Source organism: Danio rerio, chromosome 5 (assembly GCF_052040795.2).
Source record: "Danio rerio strain M-AB ecotype USA chromosome 5, GRCz13ab, whole genome shotgun sequence".
NCBI classification, from domain to species: Eukaryota; Metazoa; Chordata; class Actinopteri; order Cypriniformes; family Danionidae; genus Danio; species Danio rerio.
This window is the reverse complement of record NC_141025.1, coordinates 6850675-6864534: the sequence shown is the minus strand read 5'-3', so window position 1 is coordinate 6864534 and position 13860 is coordinate 6850675. Positions and strand designations below refer to the sequence as shown.

At 39.0% G+C, this 13860-nt stretch overlaps 1 protein-coding gene across 23 annotated transcripts in view; it reads left to right on the top strand.

The window, feature by feature from the left end:
* Positions 1 to 13860, top strand: part of LOC101883723 (uncharacterized) — a 321837-nt gene that overhangs the window by 168684 nt on the left and 139293 nt on the right. For 12 of the 23 annotated variants that reach the window (XM_087253119.1, XM_087253121.1, XM_087253131.1 and 9 more), the window contains one exon: positions 6369 to 6443. In XM_087253119.1, coding sequence (XP_087109245.1) covers positions 6369 to 6443 — 75 coding nt within the window. Of the gene's footprint in view, positions 1 to 6368; positions 6677 to 13860 lie in introns of those variants that run through there. The other 11 variants (XM_087253127.1, XM_087253134.1, XM_087253126.1 and 8 more) reach the window with 2 other exon arrangements.

Sequence of the window (13860 nt, the reverse complement as noted above, 5' to 3'; positions counted from 1 at the left end):
TATATATATATATATACATACATATATATATATATATAAATCTGGATGCCATTGTTATCTCACATGAGACCGCAGCACTGTATGTCACATTAACTACATACAGTACATGCATGCATATAGTCTTTAGGTAAAATGAAAAAAATATATACACACAGTGGGTATAGACAATATTTAGACCACCTTAATTTTTTCACTTATATTGCAGCCATTTGCTAAAATCAAGTTCATTTCTTCCCTTATTAATGTACACACAGCACCCCATAATGACAGAAAAGCACAGAATTGTTGATTTTTTGCAGATTTATTAAAACAGTAAAATTGAAATATCACATGGTCCTGAGTATTCAGACCCTTTGCTCAGTATTTAGAAGCCCCTGATCTAATACAGCCTTGAGTCTTTTTGGGAAACATGCAACGTTTTTCACCTCTGGATTCGGGGATCCTCTGCCATTCCTTCTTGCAGTTCCACCTCAGATTGGATAGTAAATGTTGGTGGACAGCCATTTTTAGGTCTTTCTAGAGATACTCAATTGGGTTGTAGTCAGGGCTCTGGCTGGGCCATTTAAGAACTATCACGGAGTTGTTGTAAAGCCAGTTATTTTAGCTGTGTGGTTATGTCAGCGTATGTCTTAGTACATACAGTTGAAGTCAGAATTATTAGTCCCCTTTTGAATATATATATATATATATATATATATATATATATATATATATATATATATATATATATATATATATATATATTTTTTTTTTTTTATTTATTATTATTTCCTATTTACTTCTAATGATGTTTACCAAAGCACGGAAATTTTCACAGAAAGTCTGATAATATTTTTTCTTCTGAAGAAAGTGCCATTCTAAATGCCATTTTAAGGTCAAAATTATTAGCCCCTTTAAGCTACATATTTTTTCAATACAGAAAAAAAAATACAGAACGGAACAAACCACAGAGCAAACCATCGTTATACAATAAATGCCTGATTACCCTAACCTGCCTAGTTAACCTAATTAACCTGGTTAAACCTTTAAATGTCAGTTTAAGCTGTATAGAAGTGTCTTAAAAAATATCTAGTCAAATATTATTTACTGTCATCATGAGAAAGAGAAAAGAAATCAGTTATTAAAAATGAGTTATTAAAACTGTTATGTTTAGAAATGTATTGAAAATAATCTTCTCTCCATTAAGCAGAAATTGGGGAAAAAAATAAACAGCGAATAAATCAGGGGGGCTAATAATTCTGACTTTAACTGTACTTACGTGCATGCATGTTGTCTTTACAGCAGGTAAAAAAAAGAGCTACATGTATGCATATAGTTTTTAGGTAAAAAAAAAAGAGTGATAGATTAATGCATATTGTCGTTATTACAGGTACACTAACCGGCCACTTTATTAGGTACACCTTACTAGTACTGTGTTGGACCCCCTTTTGCCTTAATCTATTGTGGCATAGATTGGCTCTGGAACATGCTTCCATATTTTAGATGCCAAATTCTGACCCGACCATCCGAATGTTGCAGCAGAAATCAAGACTCATCAGACCAGGCAACGTTTTTACAATCTTCTATTGTCCAGTTTTGGTGAGCCTGTGTGAATTGTAGCCTCTGTTTCCTGTTCTTAGCTGACAGGAGTGGCACCCGGTGTGGTCTTCTGCTGCTGTAGCCCATCCGCCTTAAGGTTGGTCGTGTTGTGTATTCAGAGATGCTCTTCTGCAGACCTTAGTTGTAACGAGTGCTTATTTGAGTTACTGTTGCCTTTCTATCAGCTGGAACCAGTCTGGCTATTCTCCTCTGACCTCTGGCATCAACATGGTGTCTGTGCCCACAGAACTGCCAATCACTGGATATCTTCCCTTTTCGGATCATTCTCCGTAAACCCTAGAGTTTGTTGTGCGTGAAAATCCAAGTAGATCAGCAGTTTTAGAAATACTCAGACCAGCCTGTCTGGCACCAACAACCATGCCACGTTTAAACTCACCTAAATCCCATTCTGTTGCTGGGTTTGAACTGCAGCAGATCGTCTTCACCATGTCTACATGCCTAATTGCATTGAATTGCTGCCATGTTATCAGCTGATTAGAAATTTGCGTTAACAATCAGTTGGACAGGTGTACCTAATAAAGTGGTGTATACTGGGTATAATTGGGTTTAAGTCAGGGCTCTGGCTGGGCCATTCAAGTTTTTTTAAAGCCACTCCTTAGTTATTTTAGCTGTGTGCTTTGGGTCATTATCTTGTTAAAAAGGTAAACCTTTAGCCCAGTCTGAGGTCCTCAGCACCCTGGATAAAGGTTTTCATCCAGTATATCCTTTTACTAGGCAGCATTCATCATTCCCTCGATTACAACCAGACATCCTGTTCCTGCAGCTGAAAAACACCCTCACTATAAAAGAGATATACGTTTATGCTTATAGTCTTTATGGCAGCAAAAAAAAAAATATTCATGCATGCATGTAGCCTTTATGGCATGTAAAAAGTATGCACAAAGTATTAACGGCAGATAAAAAAAAAGATAAATATTTGCATATAATATATATGTTAGGTAAAAATCGATAAATGTGTGCATATAGTCTTTATTTTAGGTAAAATATAGATACACGTATGCTTATAGTCTTTATGACAGGTGAAATAAGAGATAGCGAGCTTCTATGTGAGCAGGAGAGATCATGCTGTAATGTGCTGTAAAAGACTGTCAGTAAAGCTTTCAAAGGTGGTTCATTTCAATGCAGAAATATTTTCTTCTGGCTTAATGTGTGGAGACATCTATAACTAATCCTTTTGTAAGTTGACTTGTGTGTAATATCTGCCTGTGTGTTCTGTGTGCACTGCAAAAATGTTCTTCCTTGGTATTTTTGTCTTGTTTCAACAGCACATTTTCACCCAGAAATGAAGATATACTAATTTAGAAGTGATCTGAAACTGTTTTTTTTTTCTTATGTTAAATCATTAGAAGATATTTTGAAGAAAATGTAGCTATTGACTTCCAGCCTACAAAATAGCATCTTTTATTTCCCATCAGTCTTAGTACACTGTAACTAACGAAAAGTCAACTTTTAACACTAGTATTATAGAGACAGGTATATTACTATTTTCAATATTTGAAATTATTAACTTTTTTAGCAATTCCCACATAGCTATACAACCTTGACTTTTCATAAATTTTCTAAAATTACTATTTTATTAAAATTACAAAACACTAAAAAGCTATGAGCATATACCTTTAGGCAAGGCAAGACAAGTTTATTTCTATAGCAAATTTCATACACAATGGTAATCCAAAGTGCTTTACATAAACAAGAATAAAAGAAACAAGAAAATAAAAACAATTAAAAATGATTAAAAACAATTAAATTTTATTCAATTCACTTTTATTTGTTTAGCGCTTTTACAATGTAGATTGTGTCAGCATTCATTAATTTTCTTGTCGGCTTAGTCCCTTTATTAATCCGGGGTCGCCACAGCGGAATGAACCACCAACTAACAACTCAAGTTTTTACGCAGCGGATGCCCTTCCAGCCGCAACCCATTTCTGGGAAGCATACGCACACACACACACACACACACACACACACACACACACACACACACACACACACACACACACACACACACTACGGACAATTTAGCCTACCCAATTCACCTGTACCGCATGTCTTTGGACTGTGAAGGAAACCAGAGCACCCGGAGGAAACCCACGCAAAGGCAGGGAGAACATGCAAACTCCACACAGAAACGGCAACTGAGCCGAGGTTCGAACCAGCGACCTTCTTGCTGTGAGGCGACAGCACTACCTACTGCGCCACTGCCTTGCCCACATAAAAGATCATAGTAAATTGAAACAAGGTCAGCTCAATTTTCAGAGTTTAAGTTCAGTTCAATTCAGCTCAGTTCAGTGTGGTTAATAATAACTACTGAGAGTCCAAACACTGAAGAGCAAATCCATCAATGTGTCGCTCTACAGATCCCGAACCATGCAAGCTAGTGGCGACAGCGTCTAGGAAAAAAAAAAAACTTCACCAATTGGCGAAAGTGAAGAAAAAAAAAAAAACTCTAGAGAAACCAGACTCAGTTGGGCACGACCATTTCAATTTCTCCGCTGGCCAAACGTCTTGTGCAGAGCTGTAGTCTCAGCGGCGGGGGCTGGAAGCTGAACCTCAGCAAAGACTCGTCTGTCCCTGGAGTCTCATGCTCTCCACTTCTCCATGACCTCTACAGTAGCTGCTCAGGATACGGCCTGGTCCAGGATATAGAACCTTGGGATCATCTCGTCGAATCAGTGACACTGCATAGTCTGAGGGCCTTGGGATGAGTATCCACAGGTGGAAAACAGACTAAAATATGTTAAAACAGGTTTTAAATGAATGAAACTGAAAATGAAGACATAATAGTGTGATCTGTGGGGTGCAGCACTGTGCTTATTCAGTAAAGGCACAGCTAAACAGATGTGTTTTCAGTCTTAATGTGAATGTGCCTAATGTTGGAGCACATCTGATCATTTTTGGAAGCTTATTATTCAGATTCTGACCTATTCACCTTATTCTCAGCTGTCGAGTGGGTGTGCCATTTGAATCTTTTTGTCTCGCGACTTCCGGTCACATTCACTTCCATTCATTTTTTGACGTTAACAACTGCTCGTTACGCTGCTTGATGTTGCAATTTAATATTTTCTTATTATATTATGCTTCTTGGTCTGTGTAGTCATGCAAACATTTGTTTGTTGAGCAAGTAGTTTGGCCATTTTCTGCTGTTTATTATTCCTAGTCATTTCTTCCATAGGCGACTGAATCGGAAGTTCTAAGACAATCGCGAAAACAGGCGCACTTCCGCGTTTTAGAATAAGGTCAATAAAATTTTATAAAATGGCCAGAATGACTGCTATGGTAATTCTAGTAGCTATAGAAATCTGGTAGTTTTAGTGCTAGATGCTAATGGTCTAATTCGAATCAGTGATTTATGCTAAGCTAAGCTAAAAATGCATCTGCCAGACCCGGAGATCAGCTGAATGGATTTAAAAAGGTTAAAACTCAACTGTTTAACTGAGGGGAGCTGTAAAATTAGCCTATTGTAAAAGTGTTGTGTTCCTAAAAATATTCAGATTTTGTATTAGATAATGAGACATGTACAGTAAGTTATTGTTGACTTTGCATTCTCTGAATATGTCTTTTATATGTCTTTTGTCTGACATTCACAATCTTTAAGCGCACACTAATGGCAGTGCTGTTCATTGAGCAGATGCAGAATGATAGTGTAGTCCTGTTGGCTGTGACTCAGTCTTATATAAGTAGCAGATACTTAGAAGAGTCATTCATTATAGATGCCACTAACACGAGCTGCAGTTTCATTCAGAACATCATCTATCTATCTATCTATCTATCTATCTATCTATCTATCTATCTATCTATCTATCTATCTATCTATCTATCTATCTATCTATCTATCTATCTATCTATCTATCTATCTATCATTACATTCTTACATCCATCTATCTATCCATCTTCCTATCTATATATCCATCTATCATTTCATTGCTCTACCCATCCATCCATCCATCCATCCATCCATCCACCTGTCTTAAAGTCTTTTGTCTTTCAATTGTCCATCCATCCATTTGTCTATCTATTCATCCATCCATCCATCCTTCCATCCATCCCTATCCATCCATCCATCCATCCATCCATCCATCCTTCCTTCCTTCCTTCCTTCCTTCCTTCCTTCCTTCCTTCCTTCCTTCCTTCCTTCCTTCCTTCCTTTCTTCCACCTGTCTTAAAGTATTTTGTCTTTCAATTGTCCATCCATCCACCTGTCTATCTATCTATCTATCTATCTATCTATCTATCTATCTATCTATCTATCTATCTATCTATCTATCTATCTATCTATCTATCTATCTATCTATCCATCCATCCATCCATCCATCCATCCATCCATCCATCCATCCATCCATCCATCCATCCATCCATCCATCCATCCATCCATCCATCCATCCATCCACTCTATCTGTCTATCTATCTATCTATCTATCTATCTATCTATCTATCTATCTATCTATCTATCTATCTATCTATCTATCTATCTATCTATCTATCTATCTATCTATCTGTCTGTCTGTCTGTCTGTCTGTCTGTCTGTCTGTCTGTCTGTCTGTCTGTCTGTCTGTCTGTCTGTCTCTCCATCCATCCGATTTAATATCTGTCTATAGGCCAGTGGGACCTAAAACTCTCAAAATAAAATCAGCGAATGTCATTAAAAATTCATTAATTAATTTGAATTAAAATGCTGAATATTAATAATAAAGCTCAACAATTGGCCATTTTTATTAGCACATGCTCAGAGCTTTAAAACCCTCTGGTTATTGTTGGTTTGTGTGTTTCAGAAGACACTCGTACCGAACAGGACAGGACATTGAGAACTGTGGCACATGCAGAGACTGCGCCTGTATCATATACAGGTAAGACAAGCTGATTTTACATGTATTCAATAGCGGAAAACACAATGATGAGAAGTACTTGCTCAGATACGCTGACATGGACAATCATCTGTGGAATGAGAGAAGTTTGAAGTTTGGTTTGAGGAGTTTGTTTGCCAGTGAAATGTTTTATAGTCCTTGAGGAATGGTCTGTTGAGTTGAAATATTAGTTTTTAATTTCCTGATGAATAATGCATTAAATGACATATGAATGAGATGTGGTCTTTTGAGCTTGTCGATGATAATGCTATTAGTCTCGGTCTCTAGTGACACGTCAACAAGTTTATTCACAGACCAGCATGTTAGATTTGCAGGAATGGCAGATTTGTCCTCAAAAGTTGAAAACAAGGAGATTTTTGCAACACGGGCTCTTTGGAAATAAGTGCTTCAGCTGGCATTTTTGTGAATAAACATACCTCCGAGTACGTTTGACTGCATTTTTAGGGGAAATGAACGCTTTGAATGAAGTTTGAAAGCAAAAGCATGTGTTCCTTTTCACTTTAGTGATATTTTCAGGGACATATTGTCAAACCATTAAAGATTATTCTCATGCACTGCACCAAATTAATACCACACAACACCTTGTTTATGATTTGTAGTCAAATATCTATCTATCTATCTATCTATCTATCTATCTATCTATCTATCTATCTATCTATCTATCTATCTATCTATCTATCTATCTATCTATCTATCTATCTATCTATCTATCTATCTATCTATCTATCTATCTATCTATCTATCTATCTATCTACCTATCTACCTACCTACCTATCTACCTACCTACCTACCTACCTACCTACCTAAGTGACGAGCGATGCATTGAAACATTGTTTTACAGCAGCGGCCACGCTTCATTCTCGAAATGTATGGTTTGTCTAAAGCAGGGATGCAATCATTCAGTGCAGTTGTCCCTCCATTGTAAAAAGCGACATCTTGTGTCTGTCGATTTGTGTACTTGCGGGAGTTCATTGACATTTTCCCACACGTGAATTCTGACCAATCGATAAGCAGTTTAGGAAATATGTTCAACAACATCTGGCCAATGAGACATATGGATTTTGGTTCTTTCAACTGGTTCAAACCAAAGCCAGCAGTGTGGTGTGAAAACGACCCAAAGACGGCAGAAAAATGCAACAATGTATCATTTGTTGCTCTTGGTCCGGACCAAATGAAGCATACTACATATATGAAAGCACCCTTAAGCAGGTCACATACCAGAAGCGCCGCTCGGCACCACGATATGGCGCGCATCTGACAGTTTAAAGTATCGCACACCAGAAGCGCACATTCAAATGATATTTAACATGAAACTAATCAGATGGCACTCTGAGGCGCGGCTAAAAATTGAACTGCGTCCTGAGCCGTGGCCGGGCGCCGCCGACAGCTGCCGACTTGCGGCGCCGGTGTGTGTATCCTGATAGAAACCTATGTTTAGAATTCTAAAATGCATGGCGCTGCGCGGTGCGCCGCCGAGCGGCACTTCTGGTGTGCGACCTGCTTTAGGCCGTACTCACACTACAGTTGCCTTGAACCAGGCCAAAGCATGCTTGTCCCCCCTCCCGTCTCTCCCGACGGCCCACACTACAATCGGGCCTGGGCACGCTTACGTCATCGATGCTGCGCTGTAGAGTGAGCGCTCTCGCTCAACACAGTGGAGATTGCTCTAGTTATATTGTTTCAGTCGGTTTGATATGCAGTGACATGCAGTCAAATATTTCGCCAAACAGTCCCTTAGGGATGCGGTGACACGCAGTCAGATATTTCACCGAACAGATCCGCCACTTTTGGCGCTCATAAACAATCATAAAGCCCTCGTGCTGCATTAATGAGGAGGTTTGCTGAAGGTGCGCAGCTGTGGTGCAGTGAGGGGTTTGCGTCTTTAATAAACTACGGCATTTTGCGTTCATTGAACTGTAAGAATGATTAATAAATCCATATGAAACAGCCCCTTAAAAGTCACGTCTCGCTTACAGTTTCGGGCTTTGGTGGGCTTTTGGCTTTGTGCACTCACACTACAAGCATACCGCGCCAAAGCCCAAGTGAACCGCGCTCAGGCCCACCTCTTCCAAACTGGCCAGGGCCAGCCAAGTGAACCGTGCCTGAGCCCGATTCAGCGCACCCACATTCTCAAACGATCCGGGAAACGGGCCTGGTCACGGTTCAGATAGCATAGTGTAAGTAGGCCCTTAAGACTGATTTATACTTCTGCGTCAAGTGACCGGCGTAACTCACGGCGCAGGCAACGCGCGTGGCTGTGCATTTATACTTCTGCGCGCTGTCTCTGTTGGTCTGCATTAACTCTTCCGAAACGCTAGTTGGCAGCGAGGTGTAAATGTTCTTCTATGTCAAGGTTCTTCGCTGCTGTTTTGCTTTTCCTGAACACTTCCGGGATGTACAAGTGGCTCAAACTCGCTCATTTTGAGGCAGGAACCAGTAGACGTGCAAAAACTTTAACTATGAGGTAAACACAAAACAAAACTTTCCATCCGGAGCTTCTTCACGGGACTCCACACTTGTAAACAAACGCTACATCAGGCTCGCACCATTCACGTGGCTCTCGGTCCCGCCCAGACTCATCAGCGCTACCAAGCCGACCAATCACAGAGCTTGCGCTATGCGTCGTTGCAACGTGTAGCTACATTTTTTGAGAGGTGCACGTCAGCGACGCCGACGGCCACAAAGAAGGGCTATGCGCCGCACCATATGCCGGCGTTTGACGCAGAAGTATAAATCAGCCTTTAGACTCTCAAGAAACGTTTTGACCATTAGATGTGCTATTTGCGATTTTGTGGCCATTCTAATGCTTTTTTTCAGGATGAATGAAAAATTCAAAAGAGCAACTTGTATTCGTAATAGAAACGTTATTTGTGGCTTTGATGTCACGTTTGATCAATTGAATGCATCCTTGTACAAAAAACAACAACAACAAAGAAAGCTATTCATTTCTTTGTAAATTTAGAATTTTCGACGTTTTTGTTTGTTTTTACTGCTCAGACTATCATAATTTAGTGAAAGTTTTAACATTATTTGGCACAGATTTATATCTCATTTACATATGTTTCATTCAGAATCTCCTGAAATGTGTCAAACCAGGTGTAAACGCTGATCTAAAACCACTGCTTTACTCAGTTCTGGGACAGAAATATGATCTGTTTCAGTTCTCTTGGAAACAGTATCATGTTTACAAGTTCACAGTCTGCTACTATGAGGCCTTCCAAGAAAGAAGTCATTGCGTTTGGCAGAGTTTGTGAGCTTTCTGCCATCGCATTGTTGAAAGATTTTCAACAGTTTTGTTTGAGACAATGGCAAAGTAAACAAGCCAAGTGTCCTTGAGCACGTCTTTATATTCCGCTGCTCTCTTTTTTTTTCCCGGGCTGTATCTGATTTCAGCTTTACCTGCGCCTAAACATCACGTACTGTACAAGTCAATTTACATATCGCTCAGACAGTCTGTTCTCATCTTAAAGTGAGCGTTTCTTGGCCATGAATCTGCTGCAATGTGGATCAGTTGTTCAGAAGTCTGGCTGTGTGACACTACATCTTAATGAGGAATTGGAAAGCAGTGGTTACACTGCAAAAACAATAATACACGTACACATTGTTGTTTGTCTAGTTTTCCAGTACGTTTAAAGGGCACCTATTATGAAAATCATCTTTTGTAAGCTGTTTGGACAGAACTGTGTGTAGGTATAGTGTGTTCACAGTCATACTAGAGTGATAGAAACACAATAATTGTCTTTTTTTAAATTTCCTGACGTTAAAATAGAATTCAAATCTCTCCCTTTTTGAGGCCGACGGCAACGTGACATAGAATTGATTGACAGCTTCGTATTAACATGTCTCCATACACTGTAAAACCCAAAAAGTTATGGTAACTCAAACCATTTGAGGAAACCGATTGCAACAAACCATTTAAGTTTAAGCAATTTGAACAAAGTAAAACTCAATAAATGAAGAAAACTCAAACCAACTAAGTTCTGTAAAATCCAATAAGTTAAGGCAACTCAAACAGTTTGAGGAAACAGATTGCAACAAAGACCATATGGGGCACAGCATGTGTATTTGGATATAACTCAGGTTTTTGACCACACTTTGTTATTATTGTTCATTTATTCAGTTGCTGGAAACTGAGTTTAGAAACAGTTTTGAAACAAATATTTGCGCTTAACTGATGAAATTAATTATTTATAGACTAATTGATGTCTGTGCATAAAGGTTTCCCTATCCAAGAGAAAAGGGAACCTATAACTCATTAAGAAAATAAGCTCAACGCTTTTAGACCATGCGCCACGGCACAAAGCAGATTTTTCCGTTCTAAATATGGATTCTGACACGCCCTAATAGCGTTTGCGCCCTGCACTTTCCGTTTTGCGCTTAGACCGTCAAAATAGAGCCCAATATGTTTTGCTTGCCTAGAAAATACTTCTTGATATAAATTTTTTTTTGATATTTGGACTAGAAACAAGACAAAAAAAGTGAACACAAATCAGTTTTGTGGAACCCAACATTTTTTACTGGGTTTCACACAATTAATTTTGTGTTGTGACAACATGAAGGAATTAAGTTGACTTATACGTTTTCACAAATTCAAGTTGATTAAACTAGAAACTAAGTCATCAATTAAGTAGGGCTGTGCAATTAATCGAAAATCTAATTTCGATTTTGGCTTTTAACGATTATGAAAAACCACTAATCGAGATAAACGATTATTCCATCACGTACCGCCCCCTTTCAGTTGTACACGTGTGAAAACTCTTTACCTCTGCAAAAGTCAGTTCCATGTGAAAATGACTAAAAGCGTGTGCTGTAATGTAACTTTTGCAGCACGGGATGCGCATCATTCATAATTTTAAAAGCGCAAAAGAGCACGTGCTGTTGTGTGTGTGCGCGCCGTGCTTAGCCTCGTACAGGTAGTGTGTGCGTGCGTGCGTGCGTGTGTGTGTGTCTGCATGCGCGTCGCGCTTAGCCTCAGACAGCAGAGAGCACACACACATCTAACGCGATCTTAATGTGAGCGCTTTAATGGTCAAATACATGCACATTTGTGTCAGAGCGCGGTGTTTAGTGATTATTCATATTAACCCTCATTTGTGTAATAAACTAACAAGTTGTGAATCAAAAGACAAATGAAAGAGAAACCATATGAGAGCCGCACTATTCTTAAAGTGACAGCGTGCGGTATTCCTGCTGCTGCCGACTGTTTTTTTATTATTAATCAATAATAAAATCAAAAATACAGTGAAGATGCTTAAAGTACAGTTTAAACAACAGATTTAATAACTCATTTCTAATAACTGATTTCTTTTATCTTCGCTATGATGACAGCACATTATATTTTACTAGATGTTTTTCAAGATACTAGTATTCAGCTTAAAGTGACATTCAAAGGCTTAATTAGGGTAAATAGACAAGTCATTGTTTAACAGTAGTTTCTTCTGCAGACAATCTAACATATATATTGCTTAAAGGGGCTAATAATATTGAGTTACATTATATAATATTGAATAGTATTAAGTTGTCCTAAAAAACCCTTAATGATTGCGTTCTTCCTGCTCATTTTAATTAAGTAGTTTGAACAAACAGCAAATGTCCTTCTTCTGAGTAGTTTGTGTCAGAACTAAGCCTAAATCATCAGGAGTGGCCGGGCAAAGCTGGTAAGCAGTGTGTGTGTGTGTGTTGTATGAATGAGTGTGTTCAGACATTTGAGGAAGATCCAGCTGGACATTTAGGAAGTTTTTTTTTCCCCCGGTGTGCTCTAATGGCCTGGGTTTATATAACCTCCCCCACTGCACAAGGTCTACCAAAATCAATAACAAGGGACTCACGTCACCACACATTTCCATCTGCGCCGGGCCAGAATCAAAGTGTGAATAACACTCCCAGAGGAGAGCCGCACAATCACACACGCTCGCACGCACACGCACTTATAAATACATTAGCTTATTTAAATTAGGGGGTGTGGTCACTCCTAATATTCTAATACATTTCTGGCAGTGTAGATTTTTTGGGGGGTTGGTATTTTCTTAAGGTGTATTTTTTAGTCTAATGCAAAGTAAACATGTAAACATGTCACTCTTTATTTATCAATATGTATCTGCAGAGTTAAATCAACACAATCATAAAGCCTGTTTTCTCAAAATGAGAATTCAGTTGTTTTGTTTGCATTATTTTGTGAATTATGGAGGGATGTGTAACGACGGGGTGGAAGTGACAGAGACAACAGGAGGTAAGATCCAATATGCAGGTTAATTCAGCGTCGGGCAAGCAGTGGTCATACAGGTACAAACGGGTATGTGTAGGCAAATCCAGAATCATAGTCATGTAAACAAGCAATAGGTCGCAAGGCAGGCGGCTAAACAGGAGAACAGGGAATACAAGGCTAAGATCTAAACACAGGAAAACAAGACAGGGAAACCGCTTCATAATGCTACTGGTACAGCTAACAAGACTCGGCAAACTGTATGGGTAAATGCGTGGCTTATGTAGGGAGTGTATCAGTCTCTGACAAGGTTCAGGTGGTGAGTGTAATCAAGCTAGATGAATGAACATGGGTGTCTGGGCAAAGTGCATGTATGAATATGTAGTCCTGGGAAAGGCGGAAGTGTAGTCCATGGTTATAGTGTGAGAACCAGTGATCTCTTGAGAGCGATCGCTGGTTATATGACAGGATGAAAAGAGTTACTCAAAATTCCTTCTATAAAAATCTGTAAAAAAAAATTTAAAAAGAAACAACGAAAGAAATAATTTCTTTGAACCTCACTTAATTCAAGTATATGCAAATGATCTCATATCTGAGGACATAATCACTCATTTGAATATTCAAACACATCTTGTACTGCATTTTAATTTGCAAAGGATTTTTTAATTAATTTATTATTTTATATTATTTATTTTTATATATGTAACTGGTTGTCACATAACCAGCGATCGCTCTCCAGAGATCGCTGGTTCTCACACGAACACTAAGGACTACACTTCCGCCTTCCCCTGGACTACATATTCATACATGCTCTCCGGTTACACTCACACATGCTCACTCATCAAGATTGATTACATTCTCACCAGCTGAGCCTTGTCAGAGACTGATTACACACCCTACGTAAGCCACTCATTTACTCACACAGGTTGCTGAGTATTGTTCACTGTAAAGTAGCATTACGACGCGGTTTCCTTGTCTTGTTTTCCTGTGTTTTGAATCTAGCCTTTTTTATTTAGTTATCCTCTGCCGCCTGCCTTCTGACCCCTTGCCTGTATTCGACTGTGATTCTGGATTGTCCTCACACTCCTTTTTGCACCCGCATTGACCACTGCTTGCCTGACTGTGAATAAACCTGCATATTGGATCTCACCTCAGTTGTTGGTGTTACCTCCCTGTGGTTACACTGGTCATACTGCA